At 48.3% G+C, this 22,176-nt stretch overlaps 9 protein-coding genes across 9 annotated transcripts; 5 read left to right on the plus strand and 4 right to left on the minus strand.

The window, feature by feature from the left end:
* Positions 1 to 496: 496 nt before the first annotated feature.
* FOBCDRAFT_149881 (uncharacterized protein) lies at positions 497 to 832 on the plus strand (the record flags this gene model as incomplete). The annotated part of the gene is made up of 2 exons (XM_054707785.1): positions 497 to 544; positions 593 to 832. 2 exons carry the CDS (start codon positions 497 to 499, stop codon positions 830 to 832), a joined length of 288 nt encoding a protein of 95 aa, XP_054563760.1.
* A 74-nt stretch (positions 833 to 906) lies between these two features.
* On the minus strand, positions 907 to 2,151 carry FOBCDRAFT_234131 (uncharacterized protein). The gene is made up of 3 exons (XM_031193357.3): positions 1,902 to 2,151; positions 1,638 to 1,849; positions 907 to 1,588 (listed from the first exon to the last, which is right to left on the minus strand). Exons 1-3 carry the CDS (start codon positions 2,040 to 2,042, stop codon positions 1,042 to 1,044), a joined length of 900 nt encoding a protein of 299 aa, XP_031029978.2. The 5' UTR covers positions 2,043 to 2,151; the 3' UTR covers positions 907 to 1,041.
* A 443-nt stretch (positions 2,152 to 2,594) lies between these two features.
* FOBCDRAFT_324690 (heterokaryon incompatibility protein-domain-containing protein) lies at positions 2,595 to 4,882 on the minus strand. Its single transcript, XM_031193358.3, has one exon. The coding sequence runs from the start codon at positions 4,387 to 4,389 to the stop codon at positions 2,764 to 2,766; it is 1,626 nt and encodes a 541-aa protein (XP_031029979.2). The 5' UTR covers positions 4,390 to 4,882; the 3' UTR covers positions 2,595 to 2,763.
* Positions 4,883 to 5,080: 198 nt separating this feature from the next.
* Positions 5,081 to 6,857, plus strand: FOBCDRAFT_265807 (major facilitator superfamily domain-containing protein). Its single transcript, XM_031193359.3, has 2 exons — positions 5,081 to 5,235; positions 5,288 to 6,857. The coding sequence occupies exons 1-2, from the start codon at positions 5,184 to 5,186 to the stop codon at positions 6,742 to 6,744; spliced, it is 1,509 nt and encodes a 502-aa protein (XP_031029980.2). The 5' UTR covers positions 5,081 to 5,183; the 3' UTR covers positions 6,745 to 6,857.
* Positions 6,858 to 8,394, minus strand: FOBCDRAFT_324692 (alpha-L-arabinofuranosidase B, catalytic-domain-containing protein; the record flags this gene model as incomplete). Its single annotated transcript, XM_031193360.3, has 1 exon — positions 6,858 to 8,394. The coding sequence occupies one exon, from the start codon at positions 8,392 to 8,394 to the stop codon at positions 6,895 to 6,897; it is 1,500 nt and encodes a 499-aa protein (XP_031029981.2). The 3' UTR covers positions 6,858 to 6,894.
* Positions 8,395 to 9,148: 754 nt separating this feature from the next.
* Positions 9,149 to 10,413, minus strand: FOBCDRAFT_193007 (Alpha/Beta hydrolase protein; the record flags this gene model as incomplete). The annotated part of the gene is made up of 1 exon (XM_031193361.3): positions 9,149 to 10,413. The coding sequence occupies one exon, from the start codon at positions 10,411 to 10,413 to the stop codon at positions 9,190 to 9,192; it is 1,224 nt and encodes a 407-aa protein (XP_031029982.2). The 3' UTR covers positions 9,149 to 9,189.
* Positions 10,414 to 12,725: 2,312 nt separating this feature from the next.
* Positions 12,726 to 14,999, plus strand: FOBCDRAFT_193009 (chloride channel; the record flags this gene model as incomplete). Its single annotated transcript, XM_031193364.3, has 1 exon — positions 12,726 to 14,999. One exon carries the CDS (start codon positions 12,726 to 12,728, stop codon positions 14,952 to 14,954), a length of 2,229 nt encoding a protein of 742 aa, XP_031029985.2. The 3' UTR covers positions 14,955 to 14,999.
* A 1,065-nt stretch (positions 15,000 to 16,064) lies between these two features.
* FOBCDRAFT_171493 (amino acid permease-domain-containing protein) lies at positions 16,065 to 19,660 on the plus strand. Its single transcript, XM_059608473.1, has 4 exons — positions 16,065 to 16,731; positions 16,786 to 16,995; positions 17,045 to 17,664; positions 18,406 to 19,660. The coding sequence occupies exons 1-4, from the start codon at positions 16,232 to 16,234 to the stop codon at positions 19,326 to 19,328; spliced, it is 2,253 nt and encodes a 750-aa protein (XP_059466357.1). The 5' UTR covers positions 16,065 to 16,231; the 3' UTR covers positions 19,329 to 19,660.
* Positions 19,661 to 19,786: 126 nt separating this feature from the next.
* FOBCDRAFT_245766 (uncharacterized protein) lies at positions 19,787 to 21,294 on the plus strand (the record flags this gene model as incomplete). Its single annotated transcript, XM_059610718.1, has 8 exons — positions 19,787 to 19,840; positions 19,967 to 20,117; positions 20,190 to 20,228; position 20,279; positions 20,357 to 20,491; positions 20,539 to 20,665; positions 20,722 to 20,769; positions 20,821 to 21,294. 8 exons carry the CDS (start codon positions 19,787 to 19,789, stop codon positions 21,292 to 21,294), a joined length of 1,029 nt encoding a protein of 342 aa, XP_059468155.1.
* Positions 21,295 to 22,176: the final 882 nt, after the last annotated feature.

Consider the following 22,176-nt stretch of genomic DNA (forward strand, 5'->3'; position numbering starts at 1 on the left):
ATGGGTGACTTAAGCCTTGGGAACCTTGAATTGGTCCCTAGTGCAGGCCAATTCCTTCGATGCGTTTTTGTGTCGCCTGAGGTCTCTCAAGCCTTGGTCCTCGAAAGGTCCTGCTGAGGATAGCTATTATAGGTCTTTATCTATGCTGCATATGCAGGAAGTAGTCTAATGTAGACGCAGTCCCAATTTCGGTACTCTAGAAAGCAAAACGGAGTGGTGAGTCTAAATGTAAGACTATACTAATATAACACTCTTGGCAGGATTTCCCCCTGCCGATAGTCCGAGATTTCGGTGACAGGTGCCAAACTATAAATGCAAGATGAAGTCGAGGTTAGCTGCCCCATTCAAGATGCAACTCCACAAAGCAGAGACCAAGATCAAGGTCTTACAGTAAACGGTCTCTATAAAGCTCTCTGCTTGGTCAAATCTGTGCCTAACCCCCTCTTCCATCTCATCATCCCATATACTACATCACTATCCATCTGCCATCTACACAATGAGACTGCAATTCCTCTTCTTCCTTCCAGCAGTTCTTGCTTGGTGGGTAAGTATTCCTCTTTCACGGCATGGCGCGTCTCTAACACATCGACAGAACTGCGAGCTTCCTAGCGGTACTGGCGATAACGGCCGCTGCGTCGATGGTACTACTGGCAACTGGGATGCTTGCTCGGCGGTATGTGTTCCTACCTCTTCGTTTCTCCTTTCCACTGCTAATATTCATTGCGCATCAAGAGTAACCCTTGCCGAGTCCAAGGAAATGGGTGCAGCCCTCAAGGCAGCAGAATTGCTAACTGTTCTTAAGAGGCTACGGTGGTATTGGGTCACCTGTTAGACAGAAAGGGTGTCAAATCGGTCATTAAGCTGATAATAATACGCCATCCTGTTGAGGCTCAAGGGATATATGATGGTGAGCTCGTCTTCAATATTAAAATGATAGCCTGTCTATGAGAATGTTAAATGAATTACCCGCTCTCTTCGCCTTGTCTTTCCAAAGTACACCCATCTTAGTCACCCTCTGCCTCATGTGCGAATACCCATCATTCACATCTCATGTCTCGAATTCGTCGCATCAAGTTCAACGGGAGGATACTGTGGCGGCGGCGAACCATAAGTCAAGACTGATCCTGCATTCTTTGTATCCTCCTTCGTCTCCAACTCAGCAGTCGGCGGTGTAGGCCTCTTTCTTCTTCTCCAAAGATAAAACGCCGCTCCGATAATCGCAAGCCCGACTACTCCAACCCCAGCTCCAATGCCAGCTTTGGCACCCGTCGATAGTCCTCCGCTGGAAGATCCGTCTGAGAATGATTCATTTGTACCAGTCTCCGCTGGTACAGACACTGTTGTTGTGGATCTTGTTGACCCAGATGACAAGGATAGATCTTTTTCGCGATAGTTGAGCTGGATCATTGGTGCGAAGATGGTTATCCCATCTAAAGACACTGTGCTGGTTTCATCTGTCACTGTCGCTGGAAGGGTGAGCCAGTTGAGAACAGTCTTTTGCTTTGAGCATGATGCGACTTGTAACGACCCTCTGGACGCGATGGTTGTGCATGTTTGTGGGCCTCCTGGTTGCGCGCATGTATAGCCACTACTACCGTAAGTCTCCGAGTGAAATAGCAGTTACGAAGCGTTCTTACGATGGACAGCATCCTATCACCCTTTCGCCATCCTGTATCGAGAACTGAAAGTTAAAGTTTCCAGTCTCAGGACCCGTCGCGGTACATGCTGTTTCGTAGCCTTGAGGGCACTCGAATGCGGGAGAGTAGAAGCCCCAGCCATTCACAGCATTTCCAGCGGCGATCGATGATTTTCGCGGTGGCCAACAGTCTGTGTCGTCCAGCACGCCTTGCTACGGGGTTCTGTCAGACCAAGTTCGACGCGTCAAGGAAATGTTGACCTACCGTGTTGTCCTTGTTATTCCCGCACGTCTGACCTTGCCAAGCATTCGTGCATGTCGAGCAATCGGTGACTGGCACAGTACATCGATCAGGGTACTTCCATTCTGTCGTGAGAGGACCCAAGTTCGTTCGTGCGCTCGGCATGGCGATCGGCGTTTACGATGATTTCGGCGTTTATCTGGAGGATAAAGGGATAGAGAGGAGATCTTCAGGTCAAGAAATGGCGAGAGATAAAAGAATTGGTCAAGGAGAGAAATCAGAACGGCTCAGCCCATCCGTCACCCCTGTTTGTTCCATCTTACTGCATCACACCTTTTTCCCTTTGGAGACACCGCAGGCTTACTTGCGCCCTACCTCATCGACGCTATGGCCAATAAGCAGCATTGTTTCTCATTTAAAGCTTTTCTGCCTAGAAATAACCAACAGAAACTGTCATCAGCACAGGGATTGTCTGGGTATTGCAGTTTTGGTGGAATTATGGCCCACAAATACCGAAAGGATCGGGACAACCTTGCAGATACGGGACCACATGGCTGAGTTATGTTGGCTGTGTCATTCAGCCTTTCACAAGGATGTTTGTCAAAAGGCCAATCGTAACAGCATCCCATCTCCCCATCCTTGACTTGTACGTCTCACTGGGCTGATTCGAAGGCTATGCCAGATCCTTCTGTCATTCGTGCAGATTCAATATTAGGTGAGCTTCATTCAAGACTGTATTAGGGGTTATCGAAGTAAGACAGTTATCAGTAATCATTAAACCTTTCGCTTTGGACTGCGATTTGCGCTTCATCGCTAGAATAAGCACAGATTTACCACGACTCGATCTGAGATATGTTGACAACTAGAAAGTGAGCAAACCTGCAGATCATCCAATGTTTGAAACATTGACTGTGATAGTATACAAGCTACCGGGAGATCGCTGAAAAGCCGCAAGAGAGATATAAAGACGATGCGCGGCATCGCTGGAAGGAAGGCTGATTTCCTGCGGTAGGATATTCCCCCTAGCGAGCACGCAGTCGCGCAGTTGATGCAGGTAGTATTCCTCCCCGTATGAATTGTAGTACCCATCGACGCAATCTATTATCTTCCCATATCGTTCCTTATTCATAGAGCTGTAGATGGCCATCCACGGTTTCATATTCCCAGATGTTGAGTCCACTGCTAGGCCGCAGACAATATAAATCCTAGGAGAAATAAAGGTCTTGGCAGTATCGGTCAGCTGAAAGTTGAGAAAGCCGGTGAACTTTTCGCTATTGTCCGTGACGAATTCTTGACGTAGATCATCCCAAAGATCTGCTGGTTTGGCTGCGAAGGAAGCAAGTTGGATTCCAGGACGGATGTTGAACTGCGAGGCAAGATTCATGCAGAGAAGCTTTTTCAAGTTTGCCGAACCAAAGAACGTGACACGTTTGCGAATAAATATCTTGTAACGAGGACCCGCCCAGAGTAGTGAATCTTGCGTTTCGAATAATTCAGAGGGTCGACTGCGGACATAACCATCAGCCGTCTTTGTAAGATAAACTCCAATTCTTGACTCATCCCCATTGTCGCCCGGTATCATGCACGCAAGGTTCAGCAGATATTCCTTATTCTCGCTTGCGCCAAGATATGTCTCTAATCTGAGGCCCTTGTTCGTCATGCTGTATTCATGCCCATATCTCATTGTTGGTGCGCGGCGGAGATTCCGACAGTGAGCGAACTCGTGTGGAGAACGAGCAAGAATCCCGCGAAATTGTTGGCGTGAATCGACCTTCCATGCAAAGATAGAGAGGTCAGTTGTCTCTTTGATTATCTCTTCTTGAAGCCTGCCGAAAGCCTTGATTCCTTCTCCGTAGAGCATTGGCATGTTGACACCGAAGATTCCGAGGAGACAGTATGCAAGATCCTCTATTCTCGTGGTCTCTCGGTCCGCTGCCCATGACATGCGCCTCGCAACTGGTATGGTCTCCAGTTTAGCGTTGTTATCTAGAACTTCAACGTCGATACCCGTAATATCTGAGATCTCTGTTCGTAGCTGTGCTTTGGTTCCTCGGTAATTCCATCTGCTATCGTAAAATTCGAGTTTTTGTGACGCAATCAGTTCCTGCAGTGTCCAGCCTCGGGTGAACCACCGACAGGACGACAAGCCGTCAAGCTTGTCATCCTGTGGACCACTATGAACATCCAGATCTTCAAGGTGAGCAAAGCAAAGAGCTGAGAACTTGTACCAGTTGAACATGGAGTTAATAGCTTCAGCCAACTCTGCGCTGCTCCTCTTATCGACGCAGCAAGTATCGACCCATGCATATAATATTCCTCGCTCTTTCGCTAGTCGGCAGGTATTCACGATCTTTATATAACCTTTCTTTCCCTTTTCTCGACCGTCTATCATGTCTTCGAATGTGACTTCATCTTCACCCCACGTATGCGACAGAATTGCATAAGGAGTTGATAATATGTCTATGTTGTCGGCTCTCTCTAGCGCGATCGTTGTTGTATTGATGAACCACATAATTGGAGGGATGCAAGTTCGAGGTACTCACAGAGCCACAGAACTTTACTTCCTTGGAGTCTTGGCTTGAGTTCCTTAGCAAAATGATAGCGACAGCTTTGTATCAAGTCGACCTCGAAAGCGGGGTTAAATTCTGCTGACAGCTGAGGTATTTCAGCTCATCGGAAAATAGTCGGCATGATCACCAAAGCACCAGGCCAGGTCCTTGCCAACAATCCCAGACGATTCAGCTCGCCATACGATGAGTTTCTGCGGTAGATGTTTTCATGCCAGAAAGCTCAATGCTCCAGGGTAGTACCGCACAGTCACGACCGGTTCATGCCAAACAACAACGCCAAGCGATGTAACCTCATCTCCTCCCCAGAGAAATGATCTTGCAAGTAAAAACAAACACATCTCATCTCATGACAGATCCAAATTGATTTGGGTCCAATACCAAAGATTACCTAGCTTCGTGGAGGATTACCGACAATGGCAATTCACAGCGATGTCTCCAGCTTCCAAACTTTGCCTCGTTCTAGGCTAGCGCAACCAAGAACACATCATAGCCGAGATCCCTTCATTGGCTCAATGCAATTAATATGAGGTAACAAGATCGATTCTATGGGTCCGGAATTACAAAGAATTTTCGGTGGGGAACAAATCATAGACTAAGGATGAAGTCATAAGAAGCATTCCCCAGAATGTCCATCTCTTGGCTGCTTCATCTTTGACTTGGCATTTCTAAAACTTTGATCCCCTCATAGCCAAGAGATCTTGCCAAGGAGGTTGACTTGGCGAATCGATCAGGAAGCATGTTTGCTGAAGCGGAGAGGCCTGAGGCCGCTCGAAGCAACGAGTCGTCAGGTACGTTGCATTTAAAGATCGTTGGTGAGATATGAAGTGCTAATTGACATAGAGCAACCGATAATTGTCCAATGGAACGGTCCAAATGATCCAGAAAACCCATACAACTGGTCCCGTAAGAAGAAATGGTTTGCCGTCGGTCTTGGACTCTTCGCGACGTTCATCTCAATGATGAACGGGACAATCATTACTACGGCCCACGAAGCGATTGGCGAAGACTTCAATGTTAGCGATGAGAACTTTCCGCACTCATATTGGCCGGTTGCATCGTGGGGTCTCGGCGGTGCACTATTCTCACTCGTGTTACTGCCGATTATGGAGGATTTCGGGATGAGACTCGTGTTTCTTTTGGTCTATACTGTCTTTCTCTGTTTTCTCATTCCCGTTGGAGTGGCACCTAACTACGCGACTCTGATTATCACTCGCTTTTTCAGTGGCGGATGCTGCACTATTCTCGCGAATGCAGTAGCTGGCATCATCGGAAACGTCTTTGCCACGGATAGGGCTCGAACAATTCCGACAGGACTGTACATCATGGTCTACCTGAACGCCAGCAGTCTTGGACCAGTCATTGGGGCCGCCATATTTCAGTTCCTACCGTGGCGATGGATCGGATACATCGAACTTATCTGGACCGGCGTCTTCTTCCCAATCTTTATCCTGGCGATGCCTGAGACACGAGGATCAGCAATATTGACTGCGAGGGCGAAGAAGTTAAGAAAACAAGGGAAGAACGCGTACAGTCAGAAGGAGCTTGAATCAAAGTCGATTCTCCAAGATATTTGGACAAGCATTCAACGACCCCTTTATATGCTTTGCACTGAGTCAGTTGTTTTTATCTCCACTATCTGGACTGCCTTCAGTTTGGGTGTCATTTACGTCTTCACGCAGTCTGTTGAACAAGTCTTTACTGCTCTTTATGGCTGGAACGCCATTGAAGCTGGTTATGTTCAAGCTGCTATTGTTATCGGAGAGATTCTTGGGTTTGGCCTTTGTGTCTTGACGAATAACTGGTATTATGCTTCTGCCTCGCGCAACAAGGAAGCGCCTGGTACGCCTATTCCTGAAGCGCGCCTGTACGCTGCCGTAATCGGAGGTTTCATCGGTGTGGCTGGTGGAATGTTTGTTTACGCATGGACGAGTTATTCCTCAGTGCACTGGATTGGACCCGCGTTTGGACTCATGCTCGTTGGCCTTGGCACCGAAGCCGTCGTTGTAAGCATCGCCAACTATCTGATCGACGCGTACAGCAACTACGCCGGAAGCGCTATCGGAGCGACCGTGTTGGGCGAAAACTTGGGCGTTGCTTTTCTACCACTTGCTTCGAGCAGTATGTATACAAACCTGGGCTTTCACTGGGCGAGTTCGCTGCTGGGTTTCATCTCGTTAGTTTTGGCGGCTGCACCAATTGGTGTCTTCATTTGGGGAAAGGAGATCAGGGCGCGAAGTCCGTTTATGAAGTCGGCCATGTCGAAGCCAATGGAATTCTCAATGACGCCTTCAGAGTAGGCGCATGGGTAAAAGCGCGGTGGGACAAAAGAGTAGAGCAAGACTGTCATAAGCGGTCTGAATATCTGTATTTCTCACTATGTTATACCAATTCACAACCAGCTTCCTCAAACAGACTATCTTAAACCTCCGCAAGCAAAGCGGTCCCGCTTAGGCAAAACCATTGGCAACAACAAAGGTAACATCATCAACAAAGCTCTTGGCAGCATCCCAGTCATGAACACCACCATTCGAAGAAGCATATCCAAGGTTGTTATAATGTCGAATATACCTTGTAGGATAGTTCCACGATCGAATAGAGCTTCCCGATCCACTCAAACCCTTCTGAGGGCAAAACGTAGCATCCTCGTTGAACGACTTGCTTCCATCACCCTTGTTGACATACAGAGTAAATCCAGAGTGTCGGATGTAGCTACCAGGAGTATCGTTTGACTCGAATGATACACAGCCGCTGTTGGCGAGGCCGGTGCGGACGGTCCAGCTTGCTGACTGCTTGAGGGCGGTGGCGCTGGAGCTGGAGACGACTTGGGTGTTGACAGTTGAGTCGCTGTGTGCGAGGTAGCGGTCTGTGTAGCCGGCGGTAGTGACTTTGAGGGAGATGGATGATCCGACGGTGAGGGCGGACCCGCTTGTCAATGAGGTTGTCGCGTACTTGGCCGCGACGATGTTGGCCTGCACGGCATTCTCAGTCGCATCAGAAGGATATCCACTGGTCATAACTCCTTCATAAAAGGTGCCTTGAGCTCCATTGCTGTTATCACCGCCAATTCCGAGGATTATAGCTCCTTCTTTCTTCATGGGGTTGTATCCGCCGTCAGGATACGCGCCGTTGTAGAAAGTTGACAGTCCACCTGATGTAGAATCTCCGCCCCGAATACTCCATGTTCCGGGCTTGCCTTTAACGACGGCACTGGTGAAACGATGGTTGATGGTAGGGTCGGCAGTGTTCTGCTTGGGGTTCTTTCCGGAGAAGAGACCGTTCTCAAGATCAGCCATGATCCAGGGTCCACTGCCGGAACCAGAGCCCCAGACAGTGCTGTCACCGAAGTAAATGGCTTCCATGTGACCGTTTCCAGTATCAGTGCTGCTAGTCTCTGCATTGCCGTAATCGAAGCAGCAAGCGCCGTTGTAGTGGGTTCCGTCGAGAACAGCATACAGACCCTCGGGCTCATCACCAGTAGCAGAACCACTAACATGGTTGTTACGGTAGCCAGTACCCGGAGAAACAAACACTCCATAGGCCTTCTTGCCGTTCAAAGTAACAGGTGCACCATCAGCAGCGGCAAGGTTATCATAGCCATCTGCCTCAGGGCCCTTGAAGCCACCAGGAGGAGCTTGAGTCAAGTGGTTGCTGCGACCAGACTGATCATAGATGATGGTGATGAGACAGGTAGTTCCGCTGCAGAAGGTATCTTGGGCAGAGGAAGCTGCGACACCGCCTGCGGAGAGAGGCTTGATGTCGGTGAGGGCACCGTCTGAGGCACGCTTGATCTGGTAGAGAGCGCTGTTGTAGCTGTCGAACAGAGCGCGCGTGGTGCTATGAGCGGCGATGCAGGGAGTCCCGCCGGATTTGTAGATGTCGCATGGTCCTGCAGAGACAAGACGGGCGGTGGTGGCGAGACCAAGAGCGAAGACGCTTTGGAGAAGCATTGTGATGTTCAGTCCGGGGACTATGAGAAGATAGGTAAAGCCAGAGCCAAGAGCCTTTGACAGAAGATTGAAGAAGAGCTGCTGAGTTACAAGAAATGGAAAGTATGGCACAGAATAAGAGCTCCTTATATAGATATATCCATACTGAGGGTCTCTCGTCCGACAACCCTCCGATGTCCTCCCCCAAACCCCATCGCATCAACATCAGACGAAGCGGCTATCCACCTTCCTATTCGGCTCACTATCCCCAAGCGTAGCTATTCACAAATTCCTCCGTTGTACCAATCCGTCAAAAAATGGTGCGTCGAACAGCGCCAAGCCTTATTCGCCCGCTTCTCCAAATCTGCGGGGTATGCAGATCGGCGCCATCGTCATCTGGGGTAAGAACCCCAGGGGGCATCGCGTGGCCCGGGCCTTGATGTAACCATAAACCGGCACGCAAGTGCCGAATTTGATGCGAACAAATTAGATGTTGGAAGAGGTTGGTCGGTGGTAAGAGAGCCAATGGAGGAAGAATGTGGGGGATGCATTTAGGGCCGAGTCGTGATGTGGGCGGTATTGAGATCGTCGTGACCTAACCTGATGGGCTATTCGACTAGTGAGACTAGAGATGGTATATCCTCGTATATTTGATGTCTACTGCCTCGAGACCACGGACAACAGTTGACCTGATCGTAAGAGATGAAAACAACTAGTCCAAGAACCTACTAAACTTACCTAAATTGGCCTAAACTTGTCTCGGCATTTGTCACTGCCTACTTCTTCCCCAAGCGCTGCGTCCTCACTGGAATCGCTTCAATTCTTCCAAAACGCCCCAATGAAGTCCTTCACATCTTTCCAAAGAGCATCTGGCTCCTCAAGCGCAGCAAAGTGTCCACCCTTGTCATGCATTCTATACCACTTCACCTGCTCTGTCTGCTGAATCCATCTCTCCGGCGCAGTGACAAGCTCCTTCTTGAACGCCGAGTGACCAAGCGGTACCTTGAGGCTCTTCCAAGCATTCATCATGAGCTCATGATCCTCAAGGACAGTAAGGTGAAGGTAGATAGATGTTGGGTAACAACCAGTGAACCAGTATAGAGCTACGTTGGTAAGGATGAGGTCTTTGTCGGGTGTTTCGTCGGACCAGCGGTGCATCTTGTCGCCGATCCAGGCGAGGAGGGCGATGGGGTTGCTGCCGAAGATGTAGCCTGCTGTAGCTGGCTTGGTGCCGTCGAGTTGGATAAAGGCTGTTTCTTTCTTTTGAAACTCGGCCATTCTGCCGAATGCTGCCATTTCATCGGGAGTATACTTGCCGGCCTTGATGCCCTCCTCGACATCTTCACCTACAGGAGGCGAAATGTTCAGCATGCTCATGTGAACGAGCTTACAAGCGGGATCAATGTTTGCGATGACAGGTGCGGTCCAGCCGCCAAGATCGCCTCCCTGTGTCATATACCCCGTCTTGTCAAAGCCCAAAGAGTGCATCATCTTTGACATAAGGCGAGCATTATCAATATGGGTGAATGGCTTTTCCAGAGGCGGTGCATCAGAGAAACCGAAGCCGATATGGTGAGGAACGATGATGTGATAGGGTAGAGACTCAGGATCGTACTCAGATTTGAGTTTCTGAAGGATGGGGAGGTATTCAACGACAGAGCCTGGCCAGCTATGAAGGAACAAAATGGGGACCGCAGAAGGCTTCTTGGAAAATAAGGCTAGAAAATTGATCTTGTAGTCTGTCGAGTCGTCGTCAGTGACTGTCATGTCAAACTGCGGGATCGAATTGAGAGTAGCCTCCCACTTCTTCCAATCGTAGTCATTCGCCCAATACTCAACCAACTCCGTCAAAGTATCTCTCGGAAGACCAAAGGCGCCATCTTCATGCGAATTCCAGATATTCGCCTTCGGTATCGGCGATAGCTTGAGGAGTGTCTTGAGTTTCTCGATCTCGCCGTCGGGAATGGAAATAGTGGATGATGTAAGATTTGCTGACGCGGGAATGGGCCAGGGCGGCGCGCTAAAGGGAAGGGAAGACATTGTGAAAAATGGTTTGATGGTGCTTAGGATGATTGAAAGGGGTGAATTGATTTGGAATACAAGTTTTAATGGTCTTGTTGACTGTTCTTATGCGTTTTTACTCGATCTAAGGATGGACTTCCGCCTTGGGATGATGATCCTTGGAGGCTCAGATGCAAGAGGGTGATTGGAAGGATGTCAGATTTCTAGAAACTTCGCGAAATTACTACTCACTAGCTCCATTAAAAAAAAATAAGAATCATCTAGAGACTGCTGGAAGTTTCTGACACTAATTAATTGATGTCGTTGTGCTGTCGGCACATCAGTGAGGCCTAGGAGACAAGCTGTATTGACTTCAGTGCTCATGGCGCACTTTTGACTTGAAATGGAAAAGCGAGACTCGGTTCAAAGATGTGACTCTCCAGTATGAAAGAATGAGACCAGCATGTCAAGATCGAAAGTATGCCAACAACCTGGCGTTTTTAACTATGAGAATGAACTGAACGCAGCTAACTGTGATAAGGGTGAGAGGTTAAATGAGGCTTAAGCCCCAACAACATTTCTCTCTATAGCTTTCCTCATTGCTCATCTTGAAATCCATGTCATCATCTACTTGCCCCAGCTCATCCTCCAAATCGTCCTGTGAGTCTGGGATCTCCATCCAGAAGGGTTACTGTAAGGATCGTGGCAACTTAGGAGCCTCACCATTAATAATGAGTGGAAGGCAGAGGTCATGGCCAGTTGGATCATCAATCATATTCTTAAATCGAGGCTTCTTGTTAGGACGTTGCAACATCTCCAGAACGCTGTTGGTGACTCCAGAGGCAAGGCTGTATCATGTTCCTATGACACGGTTACATACTGAGACATACAATATACTCTGCAATTATATGTTCTTACCATGTTTTTCTTACGCTTGGGATGCTTTCCCAAGTCGTTTATGCCATGATAGACTTTGTCATAACAGGGGAGATCAAGATATGACATGTTTTGTTAGGAGCATTAAAATCCCAGTCGATGGTTGAGTTCTTCAACTGACTGTATAAGTGTCCAATGTAGGCTCTCAACGATTCTCCCTTTGTCTCTGCATCTTTACTTGCTGGTTGATGGGAGCTATCGAAATGAAAAAATGGAAGAGCCAGCTTCAAAGAGCAAGAATACTTCTGACATTGGGGCGTAATGCCAGAAATGCCTAGTCCAAGTTTCCTAAACTTGTACTAAGTATATGCTAAATTCATCAAAGTCTTCCGTCACTAAGGATCAACATCGTGAGTTTTGTTGCCTCCCCTAGGGTAGCTGGCAGCCCAATTGAATGACGTCGATGAAGACATTGAAAGTGCGGTATCAATAATGCGAGAAGACGGGACAATATAAACGTCTCATTGTCAAAACTTTTTTTTTTTTTTTTAAAAAAAAAAAAAAAAAAAAGTAAGATGGCTGGCAGAATTAATATTATTAGACAAAGCCTCATGAGGAAACTGATCGCAACGGCCAATGTCAGATATCTCAAGGCAGGGCCTGACTAAGAATACACATTGGTGGTTTCATCTGGGTTTATCTGGCTGGCGCTAGTGATTATCTACCATGGCATATGTGAGCAGGCCATGTGCTATGTTATGCGGGGTGAGCATGACAATCTCCCCGCTCACGAGAACGTCGATCAGCGAAATTCCTGTGCTGAGCGTCGCACATGATAAATGCTTATATATATCTCCGCGGAACCCAAAGCTTCAGCGCACAAACCTTGAATTTTTCTTTCTGGCCAATATTTTTGAAGAAACTGCCAAAGATGGGATCTTGAACCATCTCCGAGTTCTTATCTCTTTTGCATGTGAGAATTGGAGATAGTGGCGGGATTGGTGTGGCTGCTTATCTCTACTCAATGTTCTAGATTACTCCCAGATACAGACTCGGCAGATATGCATCGAATCATCGGTGTCCATTTCATCAAAAGTTGAATCAGTGCAGGTATTATAGTTGATATGAGCCTTCGCCGATGCCGACTAAGAGAATGATCTGGCAGTCGATCTAGACATCTTACCGCCCTCATTCTCACCAATGAAACACCAGTCTTGATCTCTGATTCAGAAGCGATAGGTCAGTTGGTGCTGCAAACTTATCACAAGACCCTGCAGGGCTGTGTTAAACCCGGAGATGCACTACATTGACGTCACAGGTCCAAGATCTGTGCTTCTCTTTTCCGGCAGATCTACAGAATTTGATGCCTAGTTCTCCTTTGTATTTCCGTGCACAAGTAGTGCACGACTCATATAGAATGGCATTCCCAGCCTTTCGATGGCCTAAATCGTATTATTCTAACCATCCCTCTCGAAATGGCTTCTGACTCGATGCCTGTCAAAGCGACAGAGACTACTCCCTTGATACTATCTCATAAACGCCGCATCACAGCCGCACCGTCGACAAACACTGCATCACAGCAAAATAGCCTGCCGTATAGTGATTATCATACCATCGATTGGCTTCAAGACCTTGTCAAAGATAGTCACCAACGCGACAACTCCAGCCTTCACACCCGGCGCGGAATCCGTTACCATTTCGCGAAGCTATGGGGCGCTTCTCAAGGATGGGTCGCAGCATTCCTTATCGGCCTTCTCACTGCCTCCATCGCTGCCTTTGTAGACGTCAGCGTTGAAGTGGTAGCAGATCTGAAGGACGGATATTGCACCAACAACATCTTTCTGAGCCGCCGGATATGCTGTGCATCAGAGACAAACTGCCGGAACTGGAAGTTGTGGACCGAAAGCTACGTGTATGCATACGCCATCTATGTCGGCCTTGCTTTGGCCTTTGGTATCATCGCTGGGAGTGTCACCATGACTACGAAGTCGAATCTCACTGCATTCGCTCCAGAGAAAGAACTGTCTGCTACAATCGAAGATCAGGTTCAAAGTCCCGGCGGAAAGGTTATGTATATGGCAGCAGGAAGTGGCATTCCCGAGATAAAGACTGTCCTATCTGGCTTCTTCATCCCTCATCTTTTCGATCTCAAAGTCCTTATCGTCAAGGCCATCGGATCAATCTTTGCAGTCGCAACGGGCATGTGTTTGGGAAAGGAAGGTCCCTTTGTGCACATCTCAGCATGTGTTGGGTACCTTGTCACCATCTGCGTTCCAAAATACGCGAGTAACCAACGGAAACTGAGGGAGATGCTCAGCGTCGCATGTTCAGCGGGCTTGTCTGTCGCTTTCGGTGCTCCGATCGGAGGTGTTCTCTTCAGCTACGAGGAGATCAGCACTTACTTTCCTCGTCGAGTACTTTGGCGAAGCTGTCTTTGTTCAGTGGTAGCGGCGGCTGTTCTCAAGGAACTCAATCCTACAGGAACTGGCAAGCTTGTTCTGTTTGAGACGAACTACGGCGTCAACTATGATGCTCTTCACTATTTCGTCTTCGTCATTCTCGGCGTCTGCGGTGGTATATTTGGTGGTGTATTCTGCCGAGCAAATTTCCTCTGGTCAAAGTCGTTCCGAAAGATTTCGCTCATAAAGAACAACCCTGTCTTTGAGTTGGCCCTTGTGACATTTATCACAGCGGTTCTACAGTTCCCGAATATGTTAATCAGGGAAACTGGGGATATTGTCATGCAGCGACTTCTTGTTGACTGCAATCATGTTGACGAGGACTGGATTTGCCAACAAGAGGCCCAAGCAACCGGCAAGGGCACGTACTACGCCTGGCTGGTCTCGGGAACATTCGTCAAGTTATTCTTGACGACCATCACATTCGGCTGCAAGGTCCCATCTGGAATTATCATTCCCGCAATGGATGCAGGTGCTCTCTTCGGCCGAATGATTGGTCAACTCATTCCGAACATCTCACCGGGGATTTTCGCCATGGTTGGATCAGCAGCATTCCTAGCTGGAGTTAGCAGAATGACCGTCAGTCTAGCTGTCATCATGTTTGAGCTCACAGGGGAGGTCAACTTCATTCCGCCTTTCATGATCGCTATCCTGACTGCGAAGTGGGTGGCTGATGCGATCAGTGCCGATGGGGTCTATGACCTTGCTCAGCATCTTCAAGGGCATCCTTTCTTGGAGGCCGAAAGTGCCATCAGCAAGGTTAGAGAGTTCAGAGATAATGAGGGCACTGCGACGGTCGACGCCCTTCTCCCTTCAAATAATACCCTGGATAACGATATTGTGTCTGTCGGTCCTGACTACCGTGTCCTCACATCAGTACTCCAACACAAGCTCTCTCATCTTCAGCACAGAGGCTTAAGCGACTCTGGGCTTGTATTTATTAACGACAGCGGAGTATGTCACGGCTATATCTCACAATATAAACTGGAGCGAGCCTTGCAGAAGATTGAGAAGACCGATGGCGTTGAAGAATCTTCTGACATAAACGTTCTTGAAGGTGCACTAGCAGGCTCTATTGATAGAAACCCGATGACCCTGTCTGCGAAAGCACCTCTTGAGTATGCAGTGGAGTTGTTTGGAAAGCTAGGCATTAGCTATTTGATCGTCACTGAGGAGGATACGGCGAAGGTGGTGGGGGTTGTGTCGACGAAGCAACTGATCGCTTTCTTGGAAAGATTGAAGTAGACACTTGGATATTACACGGCATAGAGAAATACAATGCTAGAGAAATGCTAAGGTTCATTCTACCGTGAACACGCCTTAGTGGTTGGGGCTCGCGCAGTCGAGCCTGCGTGTGGAGATCGTTGTGCCATAACATGGGTGATAGAGACCCCTCGGTGAGTTTTGGCAGGCTGCCAAATAGTTCCGTTTTGCCAAAGGAGCTGAAGCTCCGGGCGATGTGATCATCACAACGTCACCCAAAGCCTAACACTCAAACTAATTGCACAAGCGCAGGTTGACTCTACACTCATGCGAGAAAACACAATTACTGTCTAGGAAGCGGCTCAGAAATCGAAGACTTGTCCACATCCCGGATAGATTCAGGGGCAGAAGGAAATAAGACGGGATTCTGCGAGCAAGCGGACACGCGGAATCGCGATGAGAATCGAGAATGCCGATTGAGTCTTGGCCCAGGCACCTTCGCTTATTAGCGTTTAATTAGCCATCCTCAATTCGATAAGGTTTCTCTGAACGTTAGGCCGTGGGAGTTCTACGCGAAGCTACTGGTGCATAAAGTGTTGTCATGAAATTCCGGTTATGCAGTGGCTGAAACTATTTGGGTGACAGCTGAGTCTTGGTTCCGGGGTTCTGACTCTGCAAATATTGAGACATTCTATACTAGACATTCCGCGATACCTTAATACGTGTAAGTGATTGTAACATTTCACAGTGAGGAGAAGTTACATTCATGGGCCGGAAGTTGCTCAAAAGTCCGCAGCGTCGCATCACCAACTTCATCCCAACTTTTAGCATCGTCATTATCTCCCAGCAATCAAGGCCAACCCCTGCCACGGCCTTCTTTCCGCACCCGCTAAATCCATTAGTCAGATAAGCCAGGGGCCAAAACTCAGGAATGCAACTCAATAAACTTTAGGTGGCTTGAGTACACGACTCATGCACCTACGCGTTATCGCCATGGATGATACGAGTTTCGTTTTCCCCATCACAAAACCGCTCAATTCCCCTGACCCCGAACAACAGTGAACCATTCGCGGCCCGTCAAACGGAGACACCGTCTGCATCGTGCGGAGCGGAACACCAGCGATTCGCTAGCAATATCGTAGACCCGCGATATCCCCCTGTCTTGAGTGCCGGTCTAGTCCGGCCCGGGAATAGCACGCCCTGTGGCGACAAGGCACGTGCATGCCGCTCCCCCCTGGGGAAAATCTTCAATTCCCGTCTTTGATCAGCAAAGTTGAGCTTGTATATCTCTCAGCTGCAGCTGCAGCTTCATCTCGAACATGGCATACCAGCGCGAGTTCGAGATGCAAGCCCTCCCGCCATCTCCCAAATCACGAAGCCCCGAACCAACAGAGTATGACTCCCCGTCAGCATGGAACCGCCTCATCACGAGTTTCTCCCGCGCCCCAGCGCGACATGGCGAAAATGATAGCCTTAGCAGCTACAACAGCTACGCCTTCAACGGGCGTCTGTTCAACATGAGTAAGGCAAACTACAACTCTGCCAACACAGCACTGGCACGAGAATTGAAGAATCGGCACTTGCAGATGATTGCGTTTGGTGGATCCATCGGAACGGGTCTTTTTGTCGCGTCGGGTGTTGCGTTGTATCGCGGGGGACCTGTTTCGCTACTACTGGCGTTTATCATCATGGGTGCTATGCAATTTTTTACGATGCAAGCTTTGGGAGAGTTGAGTGTTGCGTTTCCGGTGGGAGGCTCGTTTGCGAATTATTCGACGAGGTTTTTGGATCCGAGTTGGGGTTTTGCTATGGGTTGGAAGTGAGTGAACGCGAATAAGTGAGAGTGAGATGAGATGAGACTGACTTGGGATAGTTATACGCTGCAGTATCTTATTGTGCTGCCTCTTGAGATTATTGCAGGAGCGTTTACGACGAATTATTGGAATCCCAACGCAAGCAAGAGCATTTTCATCGTCCTCTTCTTCATTCTCATCCTCGGTATCAATTTACTCGGGGTGAAAGGCTACGGCGAAGCTGAGTTTATCTTCTCAGCCGTCAAAGTCACAGCCATCGTGGGCTTCATGTAACAACGCCGAACTCACCCTCCTCTACACCTTCGCTAACAAAGTCAGTCTTCTCGGTATAATCATCAACATCGCAGGTTCCCCAGAAGGCGACTACATCGGTTTCACCCGCTGGCACAACCCCGGCGCCTTTCACAACGGCTTCAAAGGCTTCGCAAGCGTTTTAGTGACAGCAACATTCTCCTTCGCCGGCACAGAAATGGTCGGTCTCGCAGCAGCCGAAACGAGTAATCCAAAAAAGTCCCTCCCTGTAGCTGTGAAGCAAGTCTTTTGGAGAATTTCTCTATTCTACATCCTCTCGATTCTACTCATTGGTTTGCTGGTGCCGTATAATGAGCCGAGATTACTGGGGGCCAAGTATGGTTCTGATGCAGCGGCTAGTCCGTTCGTCATTGCGATTGAGATGAGCGGCTCGGATGTGTTGCCGGATATTATGAATGCTGTTATTCTGATATCGCTGATCAGTGTTGGGAATACAGCTGTGTATGCGGCGTCACGGACGTTGGCGGCGTTGGCGGAGCAGTCACTTGCGCCGAAAGTGTTTGCGTATATTGATCGAACTGGACGACCTCTCGTTGCGATTATTTGCTGCGGTTTGCTAGGCTTACTAGCGTTCACCGCGAACTCGAAGATCCATAACGAAATCTTCAATTGGCTCCTTGCGATCAGTGGGTTAAGTACCCTCTTCACGTGGAGTTCCATTTGTATCTGCCACATTCGCTTTCGAAGAGCATGGCAGCTATCAGGATACAATGTTTCCCAACTTGCCTTCCGGTCACAGGTTGGAGTTTGGGGATCTTGGGTTGCACTCGCAGCTTACGGGACTGTTCTGGTTCTTCAGATCTGGGTTGCCATATCGCCGATTCAACCGGAGGGTGAAGATCCCCTCACAACGCCGGAACGGTTCAAGAACTTCTTTCTGCAGATTTTGACGATCCCTATTATCTTCTTGTTCTATTTTACGCATAAGACTTGGGTGGGGACAAAGGTGGTGAGGGATAAGGATATAGATATTAATACGGGGAGAAGATATCTCCATGTTTGGAATGAGGAGGAGGAGCAGGCCAGGAAAAAATGGCCTTTATGGAAGAGGGTGTATAATCATTTATGTTAATATTTATAGAGACTAGAATGTCATAATTATTCAGTTCAAAGATATCACGGATACAATTTGCAGTTGTAAAATGGTCGTATTGGCGTATTAGTACTAAATATCGCTCGCCAGATGACTCACGGCCGGTCAGCACCAGTGGAGTTGTCAGCCAGCCAATCGCTAACTCCAATTCCGTTACACCATGGGTTCATCGGCAACTCGGGCTTATCATAAAAGGGCGGTCTTAGCCAACGTCATAAAGGGAACGCAGAGCCTCACAAATCCTCCAAATCGTATCGCTTAACCATTCTTTCAGACGCTGCAACAACAATGGCTGACCATACATTCTGGCAGTACATCCGCCTCAAAGTAATCGTCACTTTCATCCGTCTCATAAACTACATCTTCACGCGTCCTCACTTCACGCCCTCACCAACATGCATCCGCAAACTCATCCGCATTCCCTCCCGCGACCTCAATCGCTTCATCAACGCATGGGTTTACTACCCGAACAACTACACCGACAGCCAAAAACTACCTCTTGTGATTAATTGGCACGGAGGTGCTTACACCCTCCCAAATCTCGGCATGGACCATCACTTTTGCGAGAAACTAGCCAATGAGAATAACGTCCTTGTTCTTGATGCTGATTATCGCAAAGCACCCGAGTATCCTCTTCCTGGAGCTTTGGAGGACGCTGAAGATACTTTTAGATGGGTTGAGGGTCAGAGAATATTTGATCTTGACAGAGTTGCCTTGTCGGGGTTCAGTTCTGGGGGAAACCTTGCGCTTGTTGCATCGTCTGAACTGAGACGTGAGTTTAAGATGAACATCAGGGCGGTGTATGCTTTCTATCCTGGTGTTGATTTCAGTATTCCACCAGAGGAAAAGAAAGTACCGGAACCTATTCGACCTCTTCCCGTGTCTTTTCAGCATCTTCTCACTGAAGCGTACGTACCGCGCGTTGAAGATCGTAAGTCACCCAAAGCATCGCCCATGTACGCTGAAGCGATATCTTTCCCAGAGCATGTTATGCTTGTTGCTTGTTCTGGGGATATCTTCACGCCCGAGATTGAGGCTTTTGGAAAGAAGTTGGAGCGGGCTGGCCGTGATGTTGACGTTGTCAGGATCCAAGGGGCTCATGGTTGCGATAAGACTACGAACCCAACGATGTTCAGGGCTGAGGCGAGAGACTTCGCCTACTCCAAGGTAGTGCAGAGCTTACAGTATATTATGTAATAAGCAGCATGGCTAGAATGAGTACAGTGAGGCAGGCAAATGACCCTATAGTCTGCCGGTGGCAGGTTGGACGGCGGTAGACTTCATGAGGTGGGAGCACATGAACATTTACAGCAAGTTTTGCTATACAGGCTGTTCAAGAGTTGGTATACTGATTTTCTTCGTTGTGCTGTCCTGAAAAAAAGCGTCGTCGAGTTGGTTTGTGAGGGTTCTGATGAACATGCAATACACTCGCAGGAACAAGACACAGCAGCGCTGTTTAAGCCACCTCAACAACGAAAGGTTCAGGAACTAAGATTTACACTTTATTATCCTAATCTAGTCTAGTCTTGAGGCCATATTGAATATAAATATGTATCGGATCCTCAAGTAATACAAGATCATTCATCACGGAATAGTAACTACTGATTCCAGCCAAACAGCACACCAACACGACCATAGATTCTGAGGGAAAGTTCATGGACATGGAGGAGTTCGAGGCTATTTCTGCTAAAGCTGCCCAGCCACAAAAGGTAATGGAAGAAGAAAAGTCCGAATCCCGTCGTCGTGAACTCCTACAGAGTCTGGAGAGCACCCGCTTAACATAGACTCTGCGGGAGACTTTGGCAGGTAAAGAAGCACGTATTAAATAACTCTAGAGTGAAATGAAGAGTCTCCGATGTGAGGGTAGACAGACCAGCGAGAAGAAGTGTCGAGAGGGGTTGCCGCCTCCGGAGTGGTATGAGTGGTATAAAACGCAGCACGCTGAGAGGAGGAAGGCTTATCTAGAGAAGAAAGCTCATAAAATGGGTGATTCTAGTCAACAAAGCTAAAGCCTTTATAATAGAAGGGGGTGAGATCACCAATACCATTGATATGGAGCATGTTTCACATCCATTTCCAGTGTCAAGTCGAAGCCAGGTTAGTTGTGATAGGCGGGCAGTCTCTGCATGCACATGACAATCCTGCAGTGTCCGCTGCTGCCATGAAACCTCTCTGCCTATCCACCGTGACTTATAAATCCGATGGCTGATGTTTTGCTCCGACAGACTGTTCATCTTCCTCCAAACACCGCGCCCGGCTTCGACACCTCTCCCTTATATCAAGGTTATCAAATCCCTGCCCACGATGGCCTCGGAGAAGATGAACCAGCATTTCGAAATGCTCGGTGCATCTCTTTCTAAGTCAGTTGCTTCTTACGATTTAAACCGAAAGCTAATTCTCATGTGAGGCTCTACGAAACCGGCACATACTCAGACCTCATTATCACATGCGGAAATGACACATACCAAGTCCACAAAGCCATTGTATGCCCTCGGTCGTCCTTCTTCACCGCGGCTTGCAGTGGGAAGTTCAAAGTACGTCAGAATTGCTTCTCTTAGGCCCATAATATGCACTGACGACGAATATACAGGAGGGTCAGGAGGGCAAAATCAACCTGCCGGACGACGATCCCGACGCAGTTCGAGAGATGATCCATTATCTGTACCATCTAGACCTTGCGGGCCACGAGTTCACTCCGGCGGACGGAAATTTTCTTGAAGAAGAGCTATCGACAACTGAACATGACGATGCACTAAAACAATTCCTGCAATCTCAGGGCCACAGGTTCGTCGGAAACAGGAGAGTCAAGGGCATGGTTCCCAAGCTCGCAGCCCGCATAGGGCCTTCTTCAAACCTCTGTCTATTCGCCAAGGTCTATGCCCTAGGGGAGAAGTATGGGATTCTGGGGTTGAAGGCAATTGCGCTTGGCAAGTTTGAGATACTCGCTAAAGGACATTTTCAGACTGAGGACTTTCGATTGGCAGTGCAGGAAGTTTACACCTCCACAATTGATCACGACCGGGGTTTGCGGGATGTGGTTGTTTGCACAGTTGAGGAAAATATTGGCTTGCTCAACGATGAGGCTTTTGACGCTGTTGTCAAGTACAGTGATCTTGGCCATGATCTTCTGATGAAGATTACGTCGATGCGCCGGGCAAGGTAGAAAGCTTGTACATTACCATATACAACCCCCCTTTCGACAGCCCCACCCTTTCGTCAAGCAAAAAAAAAATAGCACCACCAAAATTCGTCAACTTCACTTATACGAAATTTGGCCAGAATAAATAGCTACCTAAAAGAAGCTTCTTTTATTGATTATATAAATGAGTGGAGATAATTATTTTGACCTGTTGAGGATGTGTTGGGCACGCGATAGATCCAAGTCATGCTATTGAAATATTTTGAATATGGTCACTAACCTCCTCACCGCTCTTTCTCGTGATTTTTGATCTTTACCCTCGACAACAGCAGAAAAATGCCTAAATCACGACTTAAATGGGAATATACAGAGGACGATATGGCTGACGCCATATTGGACATTACCGATCATGGTTTTTCACCCCCTCAAGCGGCCCAGAGAAGAGGAGTGCCCCGAACGACCCTCATCGATAGACTTAACGGCCGTGGGGCCGCTGAAGACCAGATCCAGCCTCGCCGACGTTTGTCCAAGAGCCAAGAAGATAGGCTCGCTTTCTGGATACTCCGTCAGGAGTCTTTGGGCTATGCTCCGTCCCACAGTCAGATCCGCGCTTGCGTCATGGGCCTGCTGAGACAGCAGGGCGAACATCCCGACTTAGGACGTAACTGGGTGATCAAGTTTATCAATCGCCGCGCAGACCTAAAGACCAAGATGGGTAGACGTCAAGAAGCTAAAAGGTTCGACTCTTTCACACCTAGAGCGGTTCATTGGTACTTTGATATCCGGGATGGCCAGTATGGCTGGATCAAGCCTGAAAACACCGTCAACGTTGATGAAGGCGGTATTATGACTGGTTTCGGCAAGTATTCACCTCTATTACTTGTCGGTGCTTGCATTTTGACCGAC

This window comes from Fusarium oxysporum, chromosome XII (assembly GCF_013085055.1).
Source record: "Fusarium oxysporum Fo47 chromosome XII, complete sequence".
Taxonomy (NCBI): domain Eukaryota; kingdom Fungi; phylum Ascomycota; class Sordariomycetes; order Hypocreales; family Nectriaceae; genus Fusarium; species Fusarium oxysporum.

Bases quoted from the DNA above. Each gene is read 5' to 3' on its own strand.
- FOBCDRAFT_234131 (XM_031193357.3), bottom strand. From the start codon at position 2,042: ATGCCGAGCGCACGAACGAACTTGGGTCCTCTCACGACAGAATGGAAG. The intron at 1,850-1,901 runs GTAGGTCAACAT...AGAACCCCGTAG, and splicing joins GGAATAACAAGGACAACACG to CAAGGCGTGCTGGACGACAC. The intron at 1,589-1,637 runs GTAAGAACGCTT...TTACGGTAGTAG, and splicing joins GTGATAGGATGCTGTCCATC to TGGCTATACATGCGCGCAAC.
- FOBCDRAFT_324690 (XM_031193358.3), bottom strand. From the start codon at position 4,389: ATGTGGTTCATCAATACAACAACGATCGCGCTAGAGAGAGCCGACAAC.
- FOBCDRAFT_265807 (XM_031193359.3), top strand. From the start codon at position 5,184: ATGTTTGCTGAAGCGGAGAGGCCTGAGGCCGCTCGAAGCAACGAGTCG. The intron at 5,236-5,287 runs GTACGTTGCATT...TAATTGACATAG, and splicing joins TCGAAGCAACGAGTCGTCAG to AGCAACCGATAATTGTCCAA.
- FOBCDRAFT_171493 (XM_059608473.1), top strand. From the start codon at position 16,232: ATGGCATACCAGCGCGAGTTCGAGATGCAAGCCCTCCCGCCATCTCCC. The intron at 16,996-17,044 runs GTAACAACGCCG...TAACAAAGTCAG, and splicing joins ACAGCCATCGTGGGCTTCAT to TCTTCTCGGTATAATCATCA. The intron at 17,665-18,405 runs GTGGGTTAAGTA...CCATTCTTTCAG, and splicing joins CAATTGGCTCCTTGCGATCA to ACGCTGCAACAACAATGGCT.